At 49.0% G+C, this 27,833-nt stretch overlaps 2 protein-coding genes across 4 annotated transcripts in view; one reads left to right on the forward strand and one right to left on the reverse strand.

Moving 5' to 3' along the window:
* EGFL7 (EGF like domain multiple 7) overlaps positions 1-8,697 on the forward strand; it is a 145,362-nt gene extending 136,665 nt beyond the window's left edge. For all 3 annotated transcript variants that reach the window (XM_075324342.1, XM_075324341.1, XM_075324343.1), the window contains 5 exons: positions 166-261; positions 3,642-3,824; positions 4,468-4,532; positions 5,807-5,966; positions 8,178-8,697. In XM_075324342.1, the coding sequence (XP_075180457.1) occupies positions 166-261; positions 3,642-3,824; positions 4,468-4,532; positions 5,807-5,966; positions 8,178-8,200 (527 nt within the window). In that variant the 3' untranslated portion in view covers positions 8,201-8,697. The remainder of the gene's footprint in view (positions 1-165; positions 262-3,641; positions 3,825-4,467; positions 4,533-5,806; positions 5,967-8,177) is intronic.
* Positions 8,698-10,182: 1,485 nt separating this feature from the next.
* AGPAT2 (1-acylglycerol-3-phosphate O-acyltransferase 2) overlaps positions 10,183-27,833 on the reverse strand; it is a 30,719-nt gene continuing 13,068 nt past the window's right edge. The window contains exons 2-6 of the mRNA XM_075324340.1: positions 19,588-19,721; positions 15,008-15,183; positions 13,992-14,087; positions 13,413-13,485; positions 10,183-12,064 (exon numbers count right to left, since the gene is read on the reverse strand). Of these exons, the coding sequence (XP_075180455.1) occupies positions 11,901-12,064; positions 13,413-13,485; positions 13,992-14,087; positions 15,008-15,183; positions 19,588-19,721 (643 nt within the window). The 3' untranslated portion in view covers positions 10,183-11,900. The remainder of the gene's footprint in view (positions 12,065-13,412; positions 13,486-13,991; positions 14,088-15,007; positions 15,184-19,587; positions 19,722-27,833) is intronic.

Here is a 27,833-nt window from a genome sequence, read left to right on the forward strand (position 1 = left end):
GTTAACAAGAGCTTCTGCAGCAGCTGAATGAAGTTTGTACAGGTCACCTGCCTGAGATTAGTAACAGCGACACCTAGAGGCCAGTCATTGAGCAAAAGCTGTGAGAATAGAATTACTGAGACTCGGCTGCCGGTGATTGACGTCGCGCTCATTCTTGTATTTCAGTGTCCTGTCGCCTGCAGTGTCAGAACGGCGGAACGTGCGTTGCCTACAACAAGTGTCAGTGCCCCGAGGGCTGGAGCGGAAATCACTGCCAGACAGGTAACGCCGGACTATAGGGCATGTACTATATCTAATATATAAAGCTGTGTGTGTGTGTGTGTGTGTGTGTGTGTGTGTCCGGGATTGGCATCCGCACAGTCGCAGCTACAGCCACAAAATTTTGCACACTCACACGTATGGACCCTGAGAGCGTCATGGGCTATGTTTCGAGGGGAAATTTTAACCCCGTGCTTTACAGTTATTCGCCAAAAAACCTGCCTCCAATAAAGCGAATGGAGCTGGGAGCCACAGTGCAGCCAGAATTTCAGAAGAATGCGCAGCCGCGCCCTTATATGGAATGTTGGCGTGTCACAATGCAGCCAGGGAAAGAGACAGACACAGACAGGGAAAGAGTAAGAAACAGACATAGACAGGGTAAGAGACAGACACAGACAAAGAGACAGACTGACAGGGAAAGAGAGGGAAAGAGACAGACAGGGAAAGAGAGGGAAAGAGACAGACAGGGAAAGAGAGGGAAAGTGACAGACAGGGAAAGTGACAGACAGGGAAAGAGATTGAGACAGACGGAGAAAGAGATAGACAGGGAAAGAGACAGACATACAAAGAGATAGAGAGACAGAAACCTATATACAGAGGGGGAGAGAAACAGAGAGACAGTTACTATCCCGGGCAGCACCGGGTGCTATGTTGTGAGGCGAAATTTTAACCCCGCGCGTTCCAATTTACCAATCAATTTGCCCCTATCTACATAATGGGGAAAAAGTGAAACTAAAAGTGTTGGGGGCAAATTGACAGCTGCCAGATGTGAACAAGGGGGACTTAAAGAATTAGAGCGATGGCGCCAAAGAGAATATACCGTACAGATGCTAAGGTGGGGCCCCGACATGGGATACTCACCACACTCGGGGATATAAACACACACACAATGCGCCACACACTACCACGTGCTTGAACACACATACCACCCTCAGCACACATCTCACCACACATACACCAACCTCGCCACATAATCGCCCTAAACACACACAAGTCTGGTATTATCCTTCACAAATAAAAATCTGATTAATAAGCAGCCAAACTACAAGAACAACAAATGTACCACATAGGAAATACGGCAGCTGTCAGTCACATGACCTGTCTATATGTGTATGTGTGAGCTAATATATACTGTCAGGGGGAGGGCTTTCTGTTGCCTGGAGATTTATCAGGCTGCCAATAGCAACCAATCACAGCTTAGCTTCTATTTTGCTACAGTTAATTAATCTGAGCTCTGATTGGTTAATATAGGCAGCAATTTAATAATTACATTTCTATCTATTTGTTTTGTGGTTTTTGTGTGCAGAATACATTTTTGTTAATACATTCTATTTTGTTAACAGCAGTTATTAACCCGGGCGAAGCCGGGTAGTACAGCTAGTATATATATATATACATACACTAGCTGTACTCCCCGGCTTCGCCCGGGTTAATAACTGCTGTTAACAAAATAGAATGTATTAACAAAAATGTATTCTGCACACAAAAACCACAAAACAAATAGATAGAACTGTTTTAATAATTACATTTCTGTCTCTTTCCCCGTCTGTCTCCCCGTCTCTTTGTCTGTCTCTTTCCCTGTCTGTCTGTCTCTATTTCTCTGCCTCTTTCCCCGTCTGTCTCTGTCAAGGTCTGTCTCTTTCCCCATCTATCTTTGTCTGTCTCTCTGGCTGTCTCCGCCTTCCCTGTCTGTCTGTCTCTTTCCAGGTCTGTCTCTTTCCAGGTCTGTCTCTTTCCAGGTCTGTCTCTTTCCAGGTCTGTCACTTTCCAGGTCTGTCACTTTCCAGGTCTGTGTCTCTCCAGGTCGTTCTCTTTCCAGGTCGGTCTCTTTGTCTTTCCCTGTCTGTCTCTCTGTCTCTCTCTATCCGTCTCCCCACCGACATCTTATTACCTCACATATACGCTGCTTATACTATGATTGGTTGCTATAGGAACAAAACACAATCATAGCTCCTACTAATAACCTGTAGTTCCAGGCTCCATTTACTTTAATGAAGGCATGTTTTTTGGAGAGTAGCTGTAAAGCACGGGGTTAAATTTTCCTGTCAAAACATAGTCTACGATGTTCCCTGGGTCACATGAGGTGTCTGTGCAAAATTTCGTGATTGTAAATACGACGGTGTGGATACACTTTTCGTTTCACTTTTTCCCCATTATGTAGATAGGGGCAAAATTGATTGGTAAATTGGAATGCGCGGGGTTAAAATTTCGCCTCACAACATAGCCTATAACGCTCTCGGGGTCCAGACGTGTCAGTGTGCAAATTTTTGTGGCTGTAGCTGCGACGGTGCAGATGCCAATCCCGGACATACACACATACATACATACATTCAGCTTTATATATTAGATTTACACCGTACTGACCAAAAGTTTGGACACACCTTCTCATTCTAAGAGGTTTTTTTATTTTCAGGACTCTGAAAATGGTAGATTCACATTGAAGGCATCAAAACTATGAATTATCACATGTGGAATGAAATACTTAACAAAAAAGTGTGAAACAACTGAAAATATGTCTTATATTCTAGGTTCTTCAAAGTAGCCGGCTTTTGCTTTGATTACTGCTTTGCACACTCTTGGCATTCTCTTGATGAGCTTCAAGAGGCAGTCACCGGAAATGATTTTCCAACAGTCTTGAAGGAGTTCCCAGAGATGCTTAGCACTTGTTGGCCCTTTTGCCTTCACTCAGCGGTCCAGCTCACCCCAAACCATCTCGATTGGGTTCAGGTCTGGTGACTGTGGAGGCCAGGTCATCTGGCGTAGCACCCCATCACTCTCCTTCTTAGTCAGATAGCCCTTACACAGCCTGGAGGGGTGTTTGGGGTCATTGTCCTGTTGAAAAATAAATGATGGTCCAACTAAATGCAAACCGGATGGAATAGCACGCCGCTGCGAGATGCTGTGGTAGCCATGCTGGTTCTGTATGCCTTCAATTTTGAATAAATCCCCAACAGTGTCACCAGCAAAGCCCCCCCACACCATCACCCCTCCTCCACCATGCTTCACGGTGGGAACCAGCCATGTAGAGTCCATCTGTTCACCTTTTCTACAAAGGCACGGTGGTTGGATCCAAAGAGCTCAAATTTGGACTCATCAGACCAAAGCCCAGATTTCCACTGGTCTAATGTCCATTCCTTGTGTTCTTTAGCCCAAACACGTCTCTTGTGCTTGTTGCCTGTCCTTAGCAGTGGTTTCCTAGCAGCTATTTTACCATGAAGGCTGCTGCACAAAGTCTCCTCTTAACAATTGTTCTAGAGATGAGAAGGTGTATCCAAACTTTTGGTCTGCACTGTATATATATAATATATATATATATATTTTTTTTTATATGTGTGTGTAAATCCTTCTCCTCGGGATACTTAGAACAATTGTGTTTTCTCCAGATGTGGACGAGTGTGCAAGCGGACAGCACCGGTGCTCACAAAGCTGCATCAACACCTCCGGAAGCTTCCGCTGCGGCTGCCATGAAGGATTCAGCCTCTCCAGTGGGGGGACGTCTTGTCATAAAGTGGAGAAAGCGACAAGTGCTCCCGCAGCCCCCCCACAGCCCTCAGCGAGCAGCACGGGTCAGTATACTGCCACCTTGTGGTCAGATCCCAGCGCTGCCTCGTGCAGGATTGGGCCGGGTTCTGGTGCAGATTTTCTGTGCGTTTCCTTCTCACTTTGATGCAGGTTTATATTCCGATTACTCACATCATCGATTACAGCTTCTGCCGGTGTGAGAGGAGATGATGGGAGTTGTAGTGCAGCACCGGATCCTGGAGAGCCGCGAGGTTGGTGGCGGCACATTATTACTTTTGGTACGCGCTGTGACACATCAAACTCGTACCGTGAGTAATAATGCGCGGCTGCCGGCACAAGCAGCGGCGATTTACAGGATGCGTCACCCGAGACGTCAATGTCAGCAGATCTGTCAGTACCGGCATTGGACTGGTGGTCACCCAGCTTTCCCAGGCAAGGAGATTTCTGTGTAGATGGCGACTGATGCCAATATTTGGATGATAAGTATTCGACCACCAGGCACTCACTAATCCTTTCTGGTGACGGTAAATCTGCTGGTTTGTGGCTGAATGTGAGCGGTGGAATGTAGCCTGGGAAAGCTGGGTGACCGCTCATCTCACAACAGCCATATCTCTGGCCTCTCGCCTTTCCCAAAACAGCTGAATATTAACGGATGATGTTTATTCACTGCGTTTTCTGTTCTTTTAGTGGAAACAGAAACTATGAAGCAAGAAATGCGAGAACTTAGGAGCAAGGTTGAGGTTCTGGAGCAGGTGAGGCCCGGTGTACCAGGTCCTGCCGTCGTGTCGGGGGGGAAAGACCCGGTGTACCAGATACTGCCGACGTGACGGGGGTGAGACCCGGTGTACCAGATCCTGCCGTCGTGTCGGGGGTGAGGCCCGGTGAGCCAGATCCTGCCGTTGTCGGGGGAGAAGCCCGGTGTAGTCAGAACCTGCCGTCGTGTCGGGGGCGAGGCGCGGTGTAGCCAGATCCTGCCGTTGTGTCGGGGTTGAGGCGCGGTGTAGTCAGATCCTGCCGTCGTGTCGGGGGCGAGGCGCGATGTAGCCAGATCCTGCCGTTGTGTCGGGGTTGAGGCGCGGTGTAGCCAGATTCTGCCGTCGTGTCGGGGGCGAGGCGCGGTGTAGCCAGATCCTGCCGTTGTGTCAGGGTTGAGGCGCGGTGTAGCCAGATTCTGCCGTCGTGTCGGGGGCGAGGCGCGGTGTAGCCAGATCCTGCCGTTGTGTCGGGGTTGAGGCGCGGTGTAGCCAGATTCTGCCGTCGTGTCGGGGGCGAGGCGCGGTGTAGCCAGATCCTGCCGTTGTGTCAGGGTTGAGGCGCGGTGTAGCCAGATTCTGCCGTCGTGTCGGGGGCGAGGCCTGGTGTAGTCAGACTCTGCTTTAATGTTGGGGGTGAGGCCCGGTGTAGCCAGATCCTGCCGTTGTATTGGGGGCGCGGCGTAGTCAGATCTTGCCGTCATGTCGGGGGGGAGGCGCGGCGTAGTCAGATCCTGCCGTCCTGTTGGGGGTGAGGGTTCTGACGCAGGTTGTAGTATCGGTGCTGCTTTCATCCTCATGGTGAGATTGTGGACTTGTCAGTAGAGGAAGTGCACATGCCGGCAAGTGTCACAAAAGCCAGTGTATGTATGACGGAGGAAGATACAATGGACGTTCATGCATGCAGTCCATCTCCCCCACATCCCTCCGTCATCACACGGGTGTATACTTGTGCACCATGTGGCCGATACACAGTGTCCATGCCACACAAGAGTCCATCCCCCCGTGGTCCGATCACTGTAAAATTTGTGGCTTCAATTACTTTTAGTCATGTGACCGCGCTGCAGAAACCACCGTCATTAGATGAGTGAACAGTTGGGGGCGCCACTACTGATCTGGATGGAGATATATGCGTCATAGTGTGACCATTTCACCACCACAGAGACAGCACCGGGGGTCAGGGCCGATCTTTGGAGAATTCCTGCCTGTGGCTGCTTATAGCTTTAATGACGGACGTGTCTCGCTGAATGATTCCCTGTGTACTCTCCCCACAGAAACTGCAGTTGATTCTGGCTCCATTGCATAGTCTGTCAACCGTGGCCCCTGAGGACGGCCTGGGCCCCGGCACCTTCCTGACACATTCCCTCCGGCAGCTGGACAGGATAGACTCCCTCAGCGAGCAGATCTCCTTCCTAGAAGAGCGTCTGGAGACGTGTGAGTACGAGGCGCGGGGGGGGGGGCGCCCCGTCATCTGCAGAGACAAAGGTGCAGAGACCTCCCCGCTCACATGTGGGGGTCGCCCCTACACGGACAGACACACGGCAGGACATGAGGGAATGGGCTCACATTGTAGAATATGAATCCTCCCAAAAGCCTAGAGAAGATTATGGAATTGTCATTTAAGCAAAGCTGCAACCTCACTTTACAACTGCTGCAAAATTAAAAATTACTTAGGGCCATAAAAATTATACAGTGAGGCCCAGCAACTCCTCTGCATCATCCGGTCAGTCCCCTCAGTAAGTGCGAAGGGGGGTGTACTGTGGAAAAGTCAGCTACTCCTTCTCCTTGAGAGGCAGGTTATTAAAGGGAATCTGTCAGCAGGATTTTGACACTTAATCCAAGAGCAGCATAATATAGGGGCAGAGACCTTGATTCCAGTGACGTGTCCCTTACTGGGCTGCTTAGTGTAGGTGTGATAAAATCACTGTTTAATCAGCAGGAGATTATCATTACAGGACTACTTGGCTGCTGCAGGTAGTCCAGCACATTCATGATCTCTGTATAACTGTGAGATCTGCAGCAGAGGAGACGGCAGACAGCTCAGTAAGTGACACATCACTGGAATCAGGGGCTCTGCCCCTACATTATGCTGCTCTCAAATGAAGGAGAAAAATCCTGTTAACAGATTCCCTTTAATATCCTCGGTGCCCTTTACATCGGCCATGTCTATGGTGGTGTCCGATCCTCCCCGGATTTGTTACTGTGCCGGTTCCTCTCGGTCCGGTTGGGCAGTGGCTTCTTGTGTTATTGGGTCGTTCACTTCAGTCTATTTTTACTGGGCGCTTTAATGAGTGATAACTATAAAAATCTCCTTTCCGTCGTCTCTTGTCGATGTTTATAAAGTCTCCCGTCGTTCCGGGATCAGAACGCATAGCATCGGTCCGGGATCATGATGCACAGCGTCGGTCCGGGATCACGACGCACAGCGACGGTCCGGGATCACGACGCACAGCGTCGGTCCGGGATCACGACGCACAGCGCCAGTCCGGGATCGTGACGCACAGCGCCGGTCCGGGATCGCGACGCACAGCGCCGGTCTGAGATCGCGACGCGCAGCGCCGGTCCGGGATCGCGACGCGCAGCGCCGGTCCGGGATCACAATGCGCAGCGCCGGTCCAGGATCGTGACGCGCAGCGCCGGTCCGGGATCACAATGCGCAGCGCCGGTCCGGGATCGTGACGCGCAGCGCCGGTCCGGGATCACGATGCGCAGCGCCGGTCTGAGATCGCGACGCGCAGAGCCGGTCCGGGATCACAATTCGCAGCGCCGGTCCGGGATCGTGACGCGCAGCGCCGGTCCGGGATCACAATGCGCAGCGCCGGTCCGGGATCGTGACGCGCAGCGCTGGTCCGGGATCACGATGCGCAGCGCCGGTCCGGGATCACAATGTGCAGTGCCAGGATGATGATGCGCAGCGCTGGTCCGTGATTGCGACGCATAGCGCCGGTCCGGCCGCACTGTCCGTTTCTTAGTCATTAGGGCCTGACGTTACCGTCCTCGTCACGGCCACGTGTTTATTTCAGCCTCACATCCAGTTTTACACTCGGAGGTCTCTGCGCTCATTAAGACGGCGTCCAATAATGAGAAATCACAATCTGTCCTTGATCTTAATCCAGATCTGGTCACGGTTAATGAAGCGTCTGACTCGTCGGAGAGGATGTGGGGGCCGCGCTCAGCACAGGTTTAAATATCCCATTAGACATGACAATTATTGAATATTTTCCCAACAGCGATCTCCACGGGGCTGGAAACGATAAACTCCTGGAATTCATCTCCTCCACAATAGATTCTCCCCTCCTAAGACGGCGGCCGAGCGCGGCGCACGAGTAATTACCGTCATACGCAGAAAAGGCATCGGCTCGATTATGGGCCGGACCCCTCGCCCGTGCCGCCCCTCACTACCCGTCAGTGTTCAGTCCTTGTATACAGAGCGCCAGAGCCGTATGAAAAGCACAAACCGTACACCCCTGTATGAGATAATAACGGGAGACCCCCCCAAAAGCATATTAAGATAGGACGCCCAGCATTGTACATGTTAGTGCCCTTATATATTATGCATTTTGGGGGTCCTGAGGTCGTACGGACCCTATTTCCCTTTATTTTCTGAAATTCCTGCTACGATAACATCTGTTTTTTTTATTTTAGGTTCCTGCAAGAATGAATTGTGATGACCTCGAAAAATTGGAAACGTGAGTGACGTTGCTGAGAGTCCAGTTCAGGAGGACCCTCGCCCACCAACCATTGTAATAAGAATACTGGACGTGTACTGCGCAGATGTGGCCGGATCACTCCTCTGTGCGCTGGTACCACGGCATAGACCTGAGAAGACCATGCTGGTGCTGCCTCCTCCAGACCCGCCACACACTGCTCCGGGGAATCCTACACTACAGGGGGTCCCACGGCAGCAAACTGCAGATTTAGCTCTTCCCTAAATCACAGACAACAAAAAACCTGAAGTTGTAAAATGTTACTACGATTGGGTCACAGAAAAAGGAAAAGTGACCAATGACGACCGCAAACATGAGCGTAATGAGGTCAGAAGCGCGGCCACGACGGGCGCACACTCCCCTGATCACCATCGCTGCACGGTACCGGACTCAGTGCTGTACAATTAAAGTGTTTTATAAAGGATTTTTGTTTCAATGTTTTGCTGCATAATAATAAAAAATAATTTATACCCAGCAATGAGCGGAGCCAGGAGACGGGTGAGCGATGGGTGCACATGGCCGCTGGACAGGACGAGCGCCTCTCCTGATTAGTAACACGAGTGCGAGCGTCCATCCGGCCATAGCACAATACACACAATACGTTATCAGCTCCTCTGTGGTCACAGGTGAGGCGCGGACCCTCGGGACGGCCGGTGTCCCCCTATAGGGCATGTGACATCATTACACACCGGGCACTCGCATGATGCTGGAGGAAAACGCCCGCGCTGCTCTCCTGGAGATTGCTTGCAGGGGAGTTTTGCGCCAGCAGCAGGTTTTCTGGAACTTTTCTATATAAAATAGTGAGAGACATGAACGAAGTTGGGGGTCACTTCTTTTTTTTCTAGCTGTAGCTTTTATTGGGGTCACTTTTTATAGCTGTAGTTTTTATTGGGGGTCACTTTTTATAGCTGTAGTTTTTATTGGGGATCACTTTTTATAGCTGTAGTTTTTATTGGGGGTCACTTTTTATAGCTGTAGTTTTTATTGGGGTCACTTTTTATAGCTGTAGTTTTTATTGGGGTCACTTTTTATAGCTGTAGTTTTTATTGGGGTCATTGTTTTTTGGGTTTAGTTTTTATTGTGGTCACTTTTTGTATAACTATTTTTTATTGGGGTCACTTTGTATAGCTTTAGTTTTTATTGGTCACTTTTTGTATAACTAGTTTTTATTGGGGGTCACTTTTTATAGCTGTAGTTTTTATTGGGGGTCACTTTTTTTTATAGCTGTAGGTTTTATTGGGGGGGTCACTTTTTATAGCTGTAGTTTTTATTGGGGTCACTTTTTATAGCTGTAGTTTTTATTGGGGTCACTTTTTATAGCTGTAGTTTTTATTGGGGTCACTTTTTATAGCTGTAGTTTTTATTGGGGTCATTGTTTTTTGGGTTTAGTTTTTATTGTGGTCACTTTTTGTATAACTATTTTTTATTGGGGTCACTTTGTATAGCTTTAGTTTTTATTGGTCACTTTTTGTATAACTAGTTTTTATTGGGGGTCACTTTTTATAGCTGTAGTTTTTATTGGGGGTCACTTTTTTTTATAGCTGTAGGTTTTATTGGGGGGGTCACTTTTTATAGCTGTAGTTTTTATTGGGGTCATTTTTTATAGCTTTAGTTTTTATTGGGGGTCACTTTTTATAGCTGTAGTTTTTATTGGGGGTCACTTTTTATAGCTGTAGTTTTTATTGGGGGTCACTTTTTATAGCTGTAGTTTTTATTGGGGTCACTTTTTATAGCTGTAGTTTTTATTGGGGTCACTTTTTATAGCTGTAGTTTTTATTGAGGTCATTTTTTATAGCTTTAGTTTTTATTTTATCATATAACGTGTACGCTCATTTTTGTGACGTTTCTTTAGCGCTATTTCAGGCGGATTACGCAGGGGACTCCTCTGAAAAAGGCAGAGTGTGGACATTCCCGTAAAGCACAGAGGCGACACAACAAACGGCGGCATTTGGGTTGTTTAATGAAGGCACTTTGGTTTTATGAACATTTCTTACAAGTCTCCACTAAATGATTGGAAATTTGTGTACGATCCCAGCACAGGACCCCCAGCCCGATGCCACAGGACCCCACTAGGGTCAGTACAGACAGCGCAGCCTTTAGTCCCTTCAGGGCACATTTTTCAATTTAGATTTTTCCTCTTTTCTTCTAAGAGTCAAAACTTTACCATATAATATACCAAAAAGTGAAGAAAAAGAAATTGCAAGAGGGATAAAAAAACCCCAAACATTAACCTGCCGGGGCGAATGGGAGAGAGAGAGAGAGAGTGCATCATGTCACTGCTGGTCTCAAAGAATAATGGGGGCAACAGCAGCGATCAGAGCTCGGCACCCACCGCCTGTGCAGGGAGCCCTCTCCGCACAGGACCCCATGGACGCCTCCACCAGGGAAGGGGGTCCGCAGCCTCACTGAGGGATGGAGCATGGACGCCTCCACCTGGGAAGGGGGTTCGCAGCTTCACTGAGTGATGGAGCATGGACGCTTCCACATGGGAAGGGGGTCCACAGCCTCACTGAGGGATGGAGCATGGACGCCTCCACCTGGGAAGGGGGTTCGCAGCTTCACTGAGTGATGGAGCATGGACGCTTCCACCTGGGAAGGGGGTCCACAGCCTCACTGAGGGATGGAGCATGGACGCCTCCACCTGGGAAGGGGGTTCGCAGCTTCACTGAATGATGGAGCATGGACGCCTCCACCTGGGAAGGGGGTCCACAGCCTCACTGAGTGATGGAGCATGGACGCTTCCACCTGGGAAGGGGGTCCACAGCCTCACTGAGTGATGGAGCATGGACGCTTCCACCTGGGAAGGGGGTCCACAGCCTCACTGAGGGATGGAGCATGGACGCCTCCACCTGGGAAGGGGGTCCACAGCCTCACTGAGGGATGGAGCATGGACGCCTCCACCTGGGAAGGGGGTCCACAGCCTCACTGAGGGATGGACCATGGACGCCTCCACCTGGGAAGGGGGTTCGCAGCTTCACTGAATGATGGAGCATGGACGCCTCCACCTGGGAAGGGTTCTGCCCGTACAGCAGCCCCTCGAGGTGCCTCCACGAGGCAATAGTCCTATAGGGAAACCATATGGAAGCTGATATCTCGTGACATTCATGGCCCAGGCACTACATTGCTGATCATATTGGGGCCTCGTTCGCAGCAGCTCCTCATTCAATACATTTGTGCCCCCCGTGACAGAGTCTATTAAATAATAAAACATACATATAGAGCGTTGGTGACTGGGGACCCCCACTCCGCTCTGTGCTGGCATCTAATAAGTCAGTGCAAGTCTGGCATCACATAGGCCTTGCTGGGGTCCCCACAGTCGGGAGTTGTGGGGGTCTCACCTTTCAGGCATTAGCGCTGTTTGGCACCTCAGGTCTTCACGTCGGAGAAATGTGACTTTTGTGCAAGAATTTGGTTCAGTCTCAAACACTTGAGAATACAGGAGCCATTCCTATGGCCGACAACAGACGTACAAGGGAAACGTTTTACCCGCAGGAGGGGAACAAGTCCACAATCGGTGATGACACGACTAACTGAGTGCAATGTTCCCACACCACAATGAAGCAGCGTGGATTATTTTGTACCATCCGTGGTACATGAGGCCGTGGTGCCACCTCCGATTCCTCGTCCTGGGTGGCGGGGTCTCAGTCTCTTATCACCGCATCTATTGGCTTGAAGTGCTTTGTTTGGGGGGAGGTAACGGTTTACCCGAGAGTCTGAAGAAGACCTGCCTCATCTCATGGAAGCATCGCTCTGACAAGGCAGAGACGTCCTCGTCCTTCAGGTTTGAAATCTCTATTTTCGGAAGGATTTCTACTTTGATTATCCCTGAAAATATAAGGAAGCATAAGATTACGAAAACCAAACATATCATGGGGCAAATCACCAGAGAAACTGAAGTCTCCAGGGCATTCGACTACTGAAAAGTGGCAGCAGGACAGGCAGATTCCATCGTAGACAGAGGTGGCTTTGGCGAGGCCCGGTGTAGTGACCCGGCCGGTGGCCCAGACCCTGGTGTGATCATTCCCAGGAATATAAACATAACAAAGGCTGCAGACTATGGGAAAATAATGGCGCCCTCTACAGGGAGTACACAGCTGGTCGTCACATGGACAGGTAAGCAGGACACGCATCAATACCTCTCTACAACTGGGTTTGTACCACCTAAATATGTAGTGCCATCTACTCGTACTCCACGGAACAAGAATCAGATGGCAATGACCCCTGGATCCAGCATCTCTACTGATGATGGGGGTTACATCCGAAGATGGACTGTTTAGGATGAAGACATAACCCTTATCACGAGTTACGCACTCATCTGCCCCCGATAACGGAATATCTTGCAAAATCTCATCCATAGGGTAAAGATCCCGGCAGTTTGTGTGTCCAGTAATAGGTGATGTGTGTAAGAAGTGTCAGGGTCCAGCAGGGGGCAGCCATCCTCCGCTCATCTCCCTTCCCCGGCTCCACAGCCAGGGACCCTCCTGTATCTGAGTGTGAGACAAATATTCGCAGTCCCTCCAATCTCTCAGTGTGATCACGACACCACAAGCCACAGAAAGCAGAGAATCCCCCCACCTCAAAGAGGGAGAACAGACGCCACCCACAAAGCAGGCGGAGGAGCTAAAGCTGGTGTGCTCAACACACAATCTGATCACACACAATCCCGGTAGCTCCTCACACACAATCTGTGATTTGTAACACAATCTCGGTGGCTCGTCACACATAATCTGATCACACACAATCTCGGTGGCTCGTCACACACAATCTCGGTGGCTCGTCACACGCAATCTCGGTGGCTCGTCACACGCAGTCTCGGTGGCTCGTCACACGCAGTCTCGGTGGCTCATCACACGCAGTCTCGGTGGCTCGTCACACGCAGTCTCGGCTCGTCACACGCAATCTCGGTGGCTCGTCACACGCAGTCTCGGTGGCTCGTTACACGCAGTCTCCGCGGCTCGTCACACGCAGTCTCCGCGGCTCGTCACACACGGTCTCCGCGGCTCGTCACACACGGTCTCCGCGGCTCGTCACACACGGTCTCGGTGGCTCGTCACACACAGTCTCGGTGGCCAGTCACACGCAGTCTCGGTGGCCAGTCACACGCAGTCTCGGTGGCTCGTCACACGCAGTCTCGGTGGCTCGTCACACCCAGTCTCCTTGGCCCATTACATACCGCCTGTGAATAAATTCTTCTTCCGGTCATAGAAGCTGGTGAGGGAGGAATACACCACTGGGATGATGGGAGCCTAGAAAAGCACAAAGAACCAGAAAGAATTAAAGGGACTGGAAATCTAAAACTAGAAAGTGTGTGATACTGTATAAAGAACCGTGTATCTAATACTCTTTTGTGATACTGTATAATGAGCGGTGTATCCAATCCTATTGTGTGATACTGTCTGCTTACCTGTGTATCTAATGTGTATGAGATACAGTTGTGGAGAACCAGACACTACATTCCCCATCTTGAATTCTTACTGAATTTTATGACTTATTAGGTCGCTGCCACCACTCGCTGAACAGTAGCACTGCCACGTCTGTGATGACTGAGGTGTGGTGCTGGACGCAGCTGGTGCTGAGCTAATGTATCAGTCGCCAGAACATGGTGATGGTAACAGAGTGGTCCGTCTTCCCTGCCTGTCCCTGCACTGCCTCCCATACACAACATTCTCCAAGCCCCATTCATAGTCCGACCAAAAACAGTCCCCGTACTGAACTTATGAAGCAGCCACGGTGATTGTCACCAGGTTCTCACCTTTGCCTGAAGAGCGAGATGAAAAGCTCCTTTCTTGAATGGCAGCAGATCTCCGCTGTTATTCCGGGTGCCCTCAGGATACACCCAAACCTTCAGCTGCAGGAGATGAAGAGGTCAGTGCTGAGATCCACTGAAGACACAGGAAGCAGCGCGCAAAGAAGAGACAGAAGTCAGGAGAGGAGACAGAAGTCACCGAGCAGAGAGGAGACAGAAGTCACCGAGCAGAGAGGAGACAGAAGTCAGGAGAGGAAAGAGAAGTCAGGAGAGGAGACAAAAGTCAGGAGAGGAGACAAAAGTCAGGAGAGGAGACAAAAGTCAGGGGAGGAGACAAAAGTCAGGGGAGGAGACAAAAGTCAGGGGAGGAGACAAAAGTCAGGGGAGGAGACAAAAGTCAGGGGAGGAGACAAAAGTCAGGGGAGGAGACAAAAGTCAGGGGAGGAGACAAAAGTCAGGGGAGGAGACAAAAGTCAGGGGAGGAGACAAAAGTCAGGGGAGGAGACAAAAGTCAGGGGAGGAGACAAAAGTCAGGGGAGGAGACAAAAGTCAGGGGAGGAGACAAAAGTCAGGGGAGGAGACAAAAGTCAGGGGAGGAGACAAAAGTCAGGAAAGGAGACAAAAGTCAGGGGAGGAGACAAAAGTCAGGAGAGGAGACAAAAGTCAGGAGAGGAGACAAAAGTCAGGAGAGGAGACAAAAGTCAGGAGAGGAGACAAAAGTCAGCGAGCAGAGAGGAGACAAAAGTCAGCGAGAGGAGACAAGAAGTCAGCGAGAGGAGACAGAAGTCAGCGAGAGGAGACAGAAGTCAGCGAGAGGAGACAGAAGTCAGCGAGAGGAGACAGAAGTCAGCGAGAGGAGACAGAAATCAGTGACAGGAGACAGAAGTCAGCGAGAGGAGACAGAAGTCAGCGTGCGGTAAACATTTTGTGAATCGAGGATTTGTGTCACCGCGGTTTAAGTCCTCACAGGGTGGAGAGACGAATCAGACGGTCGGTGATATATACATTAACTGTTCGCTTACATTGTCATCAGTCATGGCTTTTGCCACCCCGGCCATGATCGTCTTGGCGTCACGCGTTTGCTTCCTGTTGATGTAAATGACCCCTCCGAGGTAGGTGGCAAGCCCCACAGAGCCGGCGAATAACAACTCCTTCTTGGCGATCTGCACGCAGCGATCCGGCAGGATTTCCATCAGACCTGCACGAAACATAAAGATACATAAATGTCACGACATCCGGGCGACACATTCACATCCTCATTGCCCCTCAGCTCGCGATCAGAGCGCATCATGATGGAAAATCAGTGGGCCGATGATTTGTCCGATCCGACACGGCCATCATTTTTCTGAGACAGGTCGGTGTCTCCGTGTAAATAAATCGTCACCATCAATTGCAATTCCGCTTTTTCATTCCTCATCATTTTCAAGATCTCTGCTTGTTCCCAGTTTACATTCAGAAGCTGAAAACCTGCAGAGCTCTGATCATCCTCACAGCGCATGGTTTGTTACAATGTGTCAGTGAACACCATCACAACTAAAGACAGCAGGATATATCAGTCCAGGGCTACAGAACACATAGCCACAGCAGCACAGAGTATTTACAGGCTACCAAAGGTATGTGCAGTACAACAGCCAACGATGATGTAAAATTCCAATAATCCAGCAAGTCTGGAGATGCCAGATTACCAGAATCCCGGGTGCTGGACAAGTGTATGCCGTCTCTACCCGCGCTGATCTTTCCCGTTGCTGGATTATCAGACGGTCTGGAATATCAGACTGATACCATTATACAGTCATATGAAAAAGTTTGGGCACCCCTATTAATGTTAACCTTTTTTCTTTATAACAATTTGGGTTTTTGCTATTTCAGTGTCATATATCTAATAACTGATGGCCTGAGTAATATTTCTGGATTGAAATGAGGTTTATTGTACTAACAGAAAATGTGCAGTCCGCATTTAAACAAAATTTGACCGGTGCAAAAGTATGGGCACCTCAACATAAAAGTGACATTAATATTTTGTAGATCCTCCTTTTGCAAAAATCCAGCGCCTCTAGTCGCTTCCTGTAGCTTTTAATGAGTTCCTGGATCCTGGATGAAGGTAGATTTGACCATTCCTGTTTACAAAACAATTCCAGTTCAGGTAAGTTTGATGGTCGCCGAGCATGGACCGCCGCTTCACATCATCCCACAGATTTTCAATGATATTCAGGTCTGGGGACTGGGATGGCCATTCCAGAACATTGTAATTGTTCCTCTGCATGAATGCCTGAGTAGATTTGGAGCGGTGTTTTGGATCATTGTCTTGCTGAAATATCCATCCCCTGCGTAACTTCAACTTCGTCACTGATTCTTGCACATTATTGTCAAGAATCTGCTGATACTGAGTTGAATCCATGCGACCCTCAACTTTAACAAGATTCCCGGTGTCTGCATTGGCCACACAGCCCCAGAGCATGATGGAACCTCCACCAAATGTTACTGTGGGTAGCAAGTGCTTTTCTTGCAATGTCGTGTTTTTTTGCCTCCATGCATAACGCCTTTTTGTATGACCAAACAACTCAATCTTTGTTTCATCAGTCCACAGGACCTTCTTCCGAAATGTAACTGGCTTGTCCAAATGTGCTTTTGCATACCTCAGGCGACTCTGTTTGTGGCGTGCTTGCAGAAACGGCTTCTTTCTCTTCACTCTCCCATACAGCTTCTCCTTGTGCAACATGCGCTGTATTGTTGACCGATGCACATTGACAGCATCTGCAGCAAGATGATGCTGCAGGTCTTTGGAGGTGGACTGTGGATTGTCCTTGACTGTTCTCACCATTCTTCTTCTCTGCCTTTCTGATATTTTTCTTGGCCTGCCACTTCTGGGCTTAACAAGAACTGTACCTGTGTTCTTCCATTTCCTTACTATGTTCCTCACAGTGGAAACTGACAGTTTAAATCTCTGAGACCACTTTTTGTACCTTCCCCTGAACAACTATGTTGAATAATCTTTGTTTTCAGATCATTTGAGAGTTGTTTTGAGGAGCCCATGATGCCCCTCTTCATAGGAGATTCAAATAGGAGAACAACTTGCAAGTGGCCACCTTAAATACCTTTTCTCATGATTGGATACACCTTCCTATGAAGTTCAAAGCTCAATGAGGTTACAAAACCAATTTAGTGCTTTAGTAAGTCAGTAAAAAGTAGTTAGGAGTGTTCAAATCAAGAAATTGATAAGGGTGCCCATACTTTTGTACCGGTCAAATTTTGTTTAAATGCGGATTGCACATTTTCTGTTAGTACAATAAACCTCATTACAATCCAGAAATATTACTCAGTCCATCAGTTATTAGATATATGAAACTGAAATAGCTGCTGCAAAAACCCAAATTGTTATAAAGAACAAAGGTTAACATTACTAGGGGTGCCCAAACTTTTTCATATGACTGTATATGCAGCTGTGGATCCGATCCCGTCTCTACTGTACCATCCATTATAGAACCTAATAAATGGTTCCTCCTCCCTTAAATCTATCCCCATATAATGCCAAACGCGGCCGCAGTCTATTATATATATACCTTTCAAAACTCAGAGACAAAAATCAATGGTTTCTTAGTGTAGAGGCGAGGATCAGAGCGGCAGCGCCCCCCGGAGACACATTCGTTTTAATCACCTGGACAGATAATATCTTAAATGTTGGTTGCAGTCGAACAAATCAGCGCAATCTAATAAAACGAAGCAGAAATGATGGGAGGGGGGAGTAATGTATGTGCTGTACCCCAGCGAGCCGCACATAGCTGTGGGGCCGGGGGCAGAGGTGATGGGGAGGGGGGAGTAATGTATGTGCTGTACCCCAGCAAGCCGCACACAGCTGAGGGCCGGGGGCAGAGGTGATGGGGAGGGGGGAGTAATGTATGTGCTGTACCCCAGCGAGCCGCACACAGCTGAGGGCCGGGGGCAGAGGTGATGGGGAGGGGGGAGTAATGTATGTGCTGTACCCCAGCGAGCCGCACACAGCTGAGGGCCGGGGGCAGAGGTGATGGGGAGGGGGGAGTAATGTATGTGCTGTACCCCAGCGAGCCGCACACAGCTGAGGGCCGGGGGCAGAGGTGATGGGGACGGGTGAATAATGTATGTGCTGTACCCCAGCGAGCCGCACACAGCTGAGGGCCGGGGGCAGAGGTGATGGGGAGGGGGGAGTAATGTATGTGCTGTACCCCAGCGAGCCGCACACAGCTGAGGGCCGGGGGCAGAGGTGATGGGGACGGGTGAATAATGTATGTGCTGTACCCCAGCGAGCCGCACACAGCTGAGGGCCGGGGGCAGAGGTGATGGGGACGGGTGAATAATGCATGTGCTGTACCCCAGCGAGCCGCACAGCTGAGGGCCGGGGGCAGAGGTGATGGGGTGGGGGGAGTAATGTATGTGCTGTACCCCAGTGAGCCGCACACAGCTGAGGGCCGGGGGCAGAGGTGATGGGGACGGGTGAATAATGCATGTGTTGTACCCCAGCGAGCCGCACAGCTGAGGGCCGGGGGCAGAGGTGATGGGGAGGGGGGAGTAATGTATGTGCTGTACCCCAGCTAGCCGCACAGCTGAGGGCCGGGGGCAGAGGTGATGGGGAGGGGGGAGTAATGTATGTGCTGTACCCCAGCTAGCCGCACAGCTGTGGGGCCGGGGCAGAGAACATTCATTGGTCCTGAAGCTTTAAACTGAAGACAAGAACCATGGAGACTCCAGAGAGTGCGCAGACCGTAGATGGATACGAGTCGTCTCCGCACGTCCAGAGCCATTATGGAAAACGTGCAGTGATGAGAGACGGGTTATATTATATGGACACATAGGAGGTGGGGGCGCTGTAACATAGCTGTCAATGGGAAGAGATACCTATTGCTAATGGTGATGAGCGGTACTGCAAGTTACAATTATATAGTACTGTGTTATAAGAGGGGCTGATATCAGTCACATATGTAATGTCTGGAGGTTATATCAGTACTGGAGCGTAATAAGAGGCGGATATCAGTCACATATGTAATGTCTGGAGGTTATATCAGCACTGGAGCGTAATAAGAGGCTGATATCAGTCACCTATGTAATGTCTGGAGGTTATATCAGCACTGGAGCGTAATAAGAGGCTGATATCAGTCACCTATGTAATGTCTGGAGGTTATATCAGCACTGGAGCGTAATAAGAGGCTGATATCAGTCACCTATGTAATGTCTGGAGGTTATATCAGCACTGGAGCGTAATAAGAGGCTGATATCAGTCACCTATGTAATGTCTGGAGGTTATATCAGCACTGGAGCGTAATAAGAGGCTGATATCAGTAACATATGTAATGTCTGGAGTTATATCAGTACTGGAGCATTATAAGAGAGGCTGATATCAGTCACATATGTAATGTCTGGAGGTTATATCAGTACTGGAGCGTTATAAGAGGCTGATATCAGTAACATATGTAATGTTTGGGGTTATATCAGTACTGAAGCATTATAAGAGAGGCTGATATCAGTAACATATGTAATATCTGGAGGTTATATCAGCACTGGAGCGTTATAAGAGGGGCTGATATCAGTCACATGTAATATCTGGAGGTTATATCAGTTTCTCCGGTCTTACCCATCATGTCCAGGATGCTCTGATGATTGGAGATGATGACGCAGGGTTCATCAATCTGAAAGTTCTCCAAACCTTTCACCTGAAAGCGCACGCCATATGCATACTTCATGGTTCGCACAAACGCCCGGATTATCCTAGGTGAGGAAACAAACGATATCTGAGTATTGTACGTCTCGTATACCAGATGATTCATGAGCAAATTATAAAATGCACTAAAGAGAAATCTGCTTGTGTCATGTAACAGAATAAGCCCCCACTAATCAATTATAATCAGACGCTATGCCCTCGTTTTAATGTCCACTAATCCTTCCACAGACGCCATTCCCAGAAGATATATCAGAGAATTCTCTAGTGGTAAATCCCATCTCATATCTCCGGTGATAAATGTATTCAGGACAATGAGACAGACGACATCTCTGCTGCCACCTGGTGGTCTGGGGTGGTACATGAGGGTCGCGCGGTTATCACTGGTATATAGTGATGTTGGTGCCCGCACTTTTATATAAAGTTCATGGAGCTGATTACATGTGTGACGCTGGTTTTGCAGGACTGGCTGCAGTTTCCAAGATATTTAATAAATAACACATCTCAATTGAAAATCATCATTATTATTACTATTATTATTACTCTTACTATTATTATTATTATTATTATTATTATTACTACTATTATTTTTAATGTAGGATTTGATTTAATACAATATTAGTTATTAAAAGTCATTAATGGCAAAGCTTCAAAAAACTCTGTTTCTGCGATTTCCTTCACTGTGTTATCAGGATATCACATAGGAGATTCCTGCTGTCACGTGCGCATCCCGTCTGGTGCAGTCACGTGCGAGACCCGTCTGGTGCCGTCACGTGCGCGTCCCGTCTGGTGCCGTCACGTACGCGTCCCGTCTGGTGCCGTCACGTGCGCGTCCCGTCTGGTGCCGTCACGTGCGCGTCCCGTCTGGTGCCGTCACGTGCGAGACCCGTCTGGTGCCGTCACGTGCGAGACCCGTCTGGTGCCGTCACGTGCGAGACCCGTCTGGTGCCGTCACGTGCGAGACCCGTCTGGTGCCGTCACGTGCGAGACCCGTCTGGTGCCGTCACGTGCGAGACCCGTCTGGTGCCGTCACGTGCGAGACCCGTATGGTGCCGTCACGTGCCAGACCCGTCTGGTGCCGTCACGTGCGAGACCCGTCTGGTGCCGTCACGTGCGAGACCCGTCTGGTGCCGTCACGTGCGAGACCCGTCTGGTGCCGTCACGTGCGAGACCCGTCTGGTGCCGTCACGTGTGCTTCTCGCCTGCTGTCACGTATGTTTCCCATCCGCGTTGATATCTCTCCACTATCACCTTCATATCCTGGTGGAACTTCTCGCCTTGTTCCTTCCTGAAGTCTTCAGGGGTTCTCTGTGTAAATGGCTGTAGAGATCGTGCATCTTTATGCTCATACTAACTCCCACATCTCTGAGGCTAGCGAGCATGTCTTGCACCAATTCTTCGTAATTGTCTGCTCTGTGATTACCCAAGTGCTTCTTCACAACAGAGACACACCTCTTCCAGGCCGAAGCCTCGGAGTCATTCATGTATGTGGTAAAATTGGAATCATTCATGAGTTTACAAATACGAGGACCATCAAGGACTCCGGCTTTTGTTTTTTCCAGGCTCAGTCCAGGGAGTGATCTACAAATGTACTTGAAGCAATTTCCCGATCTGTCCAAAGCCGGAACAAATTTCTTCACTAATCCTAGCGTAATCGGACGCGGTGGAGAATGATATTGTTCTTGTCCACCAGTAGCGCGATGATGATATTTGCAGAGGCATCATTTCTTGCCTTGTCGGCCATGACACTTTTGTCCAATGATCTTTCTTTGCCGGATATCCTGAAGCCATGATCTTGTGTATATCCAGATTGGTGTCCAAGAGAAGAAGAACACCATCTTCAGATCGACCCCTGATGTTCATGAGAACGGATTTTCTGTAATACGATTTTCACATTTTTACGTTTTGCTGAGTGACAACGTGAAGAGACGCAGAACGGCTACCATTGTGCAGGACACATTTCAAGCTTGTAATGGAGCCGTCTATAAAAACCGCCAATCTTCTGCTCCATATTCCGTTAGTCCCGTTTGAAGTAAAATTCCCAGAATCTCAGTGCAGGACACAAGTTCTTCATCTTAGAATGTTAAAATGTTTGAGAAGCCTCTCCTCTCTTCTCTTGTCTGACTGTTTAACTTCTGCCTTTATAAGATTTTATTCATTAAGTCTGGACGCTAAAAGTTCAGGTGCTTGCTAGTCTCGAATCAGGTCATAGAGTTCTTTTTGGCTTAATGTTAGAGGCCTGGAAGAGCTTCCCTCAGATTCCTTCCACAGCTCTTACTGGCCATCCACCCCAATCCTGGCCACTCCTCACAGTCTGAGAGTGGATGGTCTGGTCATCGGGTAATCACTGGTCTGGGAACATCATCGGCACGTGGAAGAGGTCATCTGGTAATCACTGGTCTGGGAACATCATCGGCACGTGGAAGAGGTCATCTGGTAATCACTGGTCTGGGAACGTCATCGCCACGTGGAAGAGGTCATCTGGTAATCACTGGTGGGAATATCATCACCATGTGGAAGAGGTCGTCTGGTAATCAGTGGTGGGAATATCATCACCATGTGGAAGAGGTTGTCTGGTAATCACTGGTGGGAATATCATCACCATGTGGAAGAGGTCGTCTGGTAATCACTGGTGGGAATATCATCACCATGTGGAAGAGGTCGTCTGGTAATCACTGGTGGGAATATCATCACCATGTGGAAGAGGTCGTCTGGTAATCACTGGTCTGGGATCGTCATCGCCACGTGGAAGAGGTCATCTGGTAATCACTGGTGGGAATATCATCACCATGTGGAAGAGGTCGTCTGGTAATCACTGGTGGGAATATCATCACCATGTGGAAGAGGTTGTCTGGTAATCACTGGTGGGAATATCATCACCATGTGGAAGAGGTCGTCTGGTAATCACTGGTCTGGGAATGTCATCGCCACGTGGAAGAGGTCATCTGGTAATCAGTGGTGGGAATATCATCACCATGTGGAAGAGGTCGTCTGGTAATCACTGGTGGGAATATCATCACCATGTGGAAGAGGTCGTCTGGTAATCACTGGTGGGAATATCATCACCATGTGGAAGAGGTCGTCTGGTAATCACTGGTCTGGGATCGTCATCGCCATGTGGAATAGGTCATCTGGTAATCACTGGTGGGAATATCATCACCATGTGGAAGAGGTCGTCTGGTAATCACTGGTGGGAATATCATCACCATGTGGAAGAGGTCGTCTGGTAATCACTGGTGGGAATATCATCACCATGTGGAAGAGGTCGTCTGGTAATCACTGGTCTGGGATCGTCATCGCCATGTGGAATAGGTCATCTGGTAATCACTGGTGGGAATATCATCACCATGTGGAAGAGGTCGTCTGGTAATCACTGGTGGGAATATCATCACCATGTGGAAGAGGTCGTCTGGTAATCACTGGTGGGAATATCATCACCATGTGGAAGAGGTAGTCTGGTAATCACTGGTGGGAATATCATCACCATGTGGAAGAGGTCGTCTGGTAATCACTGGTGGGAATATCATCACCATGTGGAAGAGGTCGTCTGGTAATCACTGGTGGGAATATCATCACCATGTGGAAGAGGTCGTCTGGTAATCACTGGTGGGAATATCATCACCATGTGGAAGAGGTAGTCTGGTAATCACTGGTGGGAATATCATCACCATGTGGAAGAGGTCGTCTGGTAATCACTGGTGGGAATATCATCACCATGTGGAAGAGGTCGTCTGGTAATCACTGGTCTGGGATCGTCATCGCCATGTGGAATAGGTCATCTGGTAATCACTGGTGGGAATATCATCACCATGTGGAAGAGGTCGTCTGGTAATCACTGGTGGGAATATCATCACCATGTGGAAGAGGTCGTCTGGTAATCACTGGTGGGAATATCATCACCATGTGGAAGAGGTCGTCTGGTAATCACTGGTGGGAATATCATCACCATGTGGAAGAGGTTGTCTGGTAATCACTGGTGGGAATATCATCACCATGTGGAAGAGGTCGTCTGGTAATCACTGGTGGGAATATCATCACCATGTGGAAGAGGTCGTCTGGTAATCACTGGTCTGGGATCGTCATCGCCATGTGGAATAGGTCATCTGGTAATCACTGGTGGGAATATCATCACCATGTGGAAGAGGTCGTCTGGTAATCACTGGTGGGAATATCATCACCATGTGGAAGAGGTCGTCTGGTAATCACTGGTGGGAATATCATCACCATGTGGAAGAGGTCGTCTGGTAATCACTGGTCTGGGATCGTCATCGCCATGTGGAATAGGTCATCTGGTAATCACTGGTGGGAATATCATCACCATGTGGAAGAGGTCGTCTGGTAATCACTGGTGGGAATATCATCACCATGTGGAAGAGGTCGTCTGGTAATCACTGGTGGGAATCTCATCACCATGTGGAAGAGGTTGTCTGGTAATCACTGGTGGGAATATCATCACCATGTGGAAGAGGTTGTCTGGTAATCACTGGTGGGAATATCATCACCATGTGGAAGAGGTCGTCTGGTAATCACTGGTGGGAATATCATCACCATGTGGAAGAGGTCGTCTGGTAATCACTGGTGGGAATATCATCACCATGTGGAAGAGGTCGTCTGGTAATCACTGGTCTGGGATCGTCATCGCCACGTGGAAGAGGTCATCTGGTAATCACTGGTGGGAATATCATCACCATGTGGAAGAGGTCGTCTGGTAATCACTGGTGGGAATATCATCACCATGTGGAAGAGGTCGTCTGGTAATCACTGGTCTGGGAATGTCATCGCCACGTGGAAGAGGTCATCTGGTAATCAGTGGTGGGAATATCATCACCATGTGGAAGAGGTCGTCTGGTAATCACTGGTGGGAATATCATCACCATGTGGAAGAGGTCGTCTGGTAATCACTGGTGGGAATATCATCACCATGTGGAAGAGGTCGTCTGGTAATCACTGGTCTGGGAACATCATTGCCATGTGGAAGAGGTCATCTGGTAATCACTGGTGGGTATGTCATCACCATGTGGAAGAGGTTATCTGGTAAACACTGGTCAGGAAACGTCATCGCCACGTGGAAGAGGTCGTCTGTGAACTTCATCGCCACATGGAATAGGTCGTCTGGTAATCACTAGTCTAGGAACGTCATCGCTATGTGGAAGAGGTCATCTGGTAATCACTGGTCTGGGAACGTCATGTGGAAGAGGTCATCTGGTAAACACGGGTCAGGAAACGTCATCGCCACGTGGAAGTGTCTTCTGGGAATGTCATCGCCACATGGAATAGGTCATCTGGTAATCACTGGTGGCTATGTCATCACCATGTGAAAGAGGTCATCTGGTATTCACTGGTCTGGGAATGTCATTGCCATGGAGTAAAGGTTGTCTTGTTGATTTGTAATCAGGATAATTCCCCTGAGCTTTATTGTAATGATTAAAGCCTTTAATCTTTACAACAGAAAAATAATTGTCATGGTGGTATTTCGGTTCTCTCCATACCATCGGCACACCAAAGTTTAGACTTTTTATTCACCATTTGTCCACTGTCGGTGATGCTCCAGACGTGTTCTGTAAACCATATGTGGAAACCAAGACGTATCCTGGTCTCCAAGCTGTACCCCAAAATCAGCCAGGTCTACTCCATGCTCTACATGGCATATTTCTTTTGTTTTTCACCCTCTCCTCTCCACAGATGGAGCAGAAGACATCAGGATTGTTCTGGCTCTTCTTGATGAAGTCATCATTTTTGCATGTAATTATAGACTTTTTTTTATATCAGAAATTTTTCGGTATAAACCAAGACTTAGTTGACAAACTTTTACTGTAGCCGATGTCTTTCCTCAGCAAATTGGAATTCTGTCTTTTATGATATTGTAGGCTGTGTATACAGAGAGTAAAGCCAGTATATCCAGGGATTCCTTCACAATGCAGGCGGTACAATATGCAACCTGCCAAGAAAAGGGCAATGCTAAGAACAAGTGGCACTTGGCTCTGGGATTAGGATGGTAGCAGACACTTGGCTCCGAGATGAGGATGGTATCAGACACTTGGCTCTGGGGGTAGGATGGTATCAGACACTTGGCTCTGGGGGTAGGATGGTATCAGACACTTGGCTCTGGGGGTAGGATGGTATCAGACACTTGGCTCCGAGAGAAAGATGGTATCAGACACTTGGCTCCAGGGGTAGGATGGTATCACACATTTGCCTTGGGTGATAGGATGGTATGAGACACTTGGATCTGGGATTAAGATGGTATCAGACACCTGGCTCCGGGGGTAGGATGCTATCAGACACTTGGCTCCGGGGGTAGGATGGTATCAGACACTTGGCTCTGGGGGTAGGATGGTATCAGACACTTGGCTCCGAGAGAAAGATGGTATCAGACACTTGGCTCCAGGGGTAGGATGGTATCACACATTTGCCTTGGGTGATAGGATGGTATGAGACACTTGGATCTGGGATTAAGATGGTATCAGACACCTGGCTCCGGGGGTAGGATGCTATCAGACACTTGGCTCCGGGGGTAGGATGGTATCAGACACTTGGCTCTGGGGGTAGGATGGTATCAGACACTTGGCTCCGAGAGAAAGATGGTATCAGACACTTGGCTCCAGGGGTAGGATGGTATCACACATTTGCCTTGGGTGATAGGATGGTATGAGACACTTGGCTCTGGGATTAGGATGGTATCAGACACCTGGCTCCGGGGGTAGGATGCTATCAGACACTTGGCTCCGAGAGAAGGATGGTATCAGACACTTGGCTCCGGGGGTAGGATGGTATCAGACACTTGGCTTTGGGGGTAGGATGGTATCACACATTTGCCTTGGGTGATAGGATGGTATGAGACACTTGGATCTGGGATTAAGATGGTATCAGACACTTGGCTCTGGGATTAGGATGGTATCAGACACTTGGCTCCGGGGGTAGGATGGTATCAGACACTTGGCTACGGTGGTAGGATGGTATCAGACACCTGGCTCTGGGGGTAGGATGCTAACAGACACTTGGCTCCGAGAGAAGGATGCTATCAGACACTTGGCTCCGGGGGTAGGATGGTATCAGACACTTGGCTTTGGGGGTAGGATGGTATCAGACACTTGGCTTTGGGGGTAGGATGGTATCACACATTTGCCTTGAGTGATAGGATGGTATGAGACACTTGGATCTGGGATTAAGATGGTATCAGACACTTGGATCTGGGATTAAGATGGTATCAGACACTTGGCTCCGGGGGTAGGATGGTATCAGACACTTGGCTCCGGGGGTAGGATGGTATCAGACACTTGGCTCCGAGAGAAGGATGCTATCAGACACTTGGCTCTGGGGGTAGGATGGTATCAGACACTTGGCTCCGAGAGGAGGATACTATCAGACACTTGGCTGCGGGGGTAGGATGGTATCAGACACTTGGCTCCGAGAGGAGGATAGTATCAGACACTTGGCTCCGGGGGTAGGATGGTATCAGACACTTGGCTTTGGGGGTATGATGGTATGAGACACTTGGATCTGGGATTAAGATGGTATCAGACACTTGGCTCCAAGAGGAGGATGGTATCAGACACTTAGCTCTGGGGGGTAGGATGGTATCAAACACTTGGCTCCGACAGGAAGATGGTATCAGGCACTTAGCTCCTGAGCTATGATGGTATCAGACATCTTGTTCCTGTAGTAGGATGGTATCTGGGATTAGGGATTGTATTACACATTTGGCACCGGGGGTAGGATGGTATCACACATTTGGTTCTGGGGATAGGATGGTATCAGAAACTTGGCTCCTGAGGATGGATGGTATCAGACACTTGGCTCCGGGGGTAGGATGGTATCACACATTTGGCTCTGGGGGTAGGATGGTATCAGACACCTTGTTCCTGGAGTTAGATGGTATCAGACACTTGGCTCCGGGGGTAGGATAGTATCAGACACTTGGCTCCTGAAGATGGATGGTATCAGGCACTTGGCTCTATGGGTAGGTTGGCATGATATGATAGGCTCATGTCACTTTTCTTTATGACTTTTAGAACTTTTGATTATACAAATCAACTTTGTTTGCAGAAACCTGTGTTTCCTTTTAGCCTTAATTGAAAATTCTTTTTATCCGTTCCCTGTACACCAGTCTGGCACCTGCTATCAGGACAGTATGTCATGGCCACCTACCTGCCACTGACCAC

Source organism: Anomaloglossus baeobatrachus, chromosome 9, assembly GCF_048569485.1.
Source record: "Anomaloglossus baeobatrachus isolate aAnoBae1 chromosome 9, aAnoBae1.hap1, whole genome shotgun sequence".
NCBI classification, from domain to species: Eukaryota; Metazoa; Chordata; class Amphibia; order Anura; family Aromobatidae; genus Anomaloglossus; species Anomaloglossus baeobatrachus.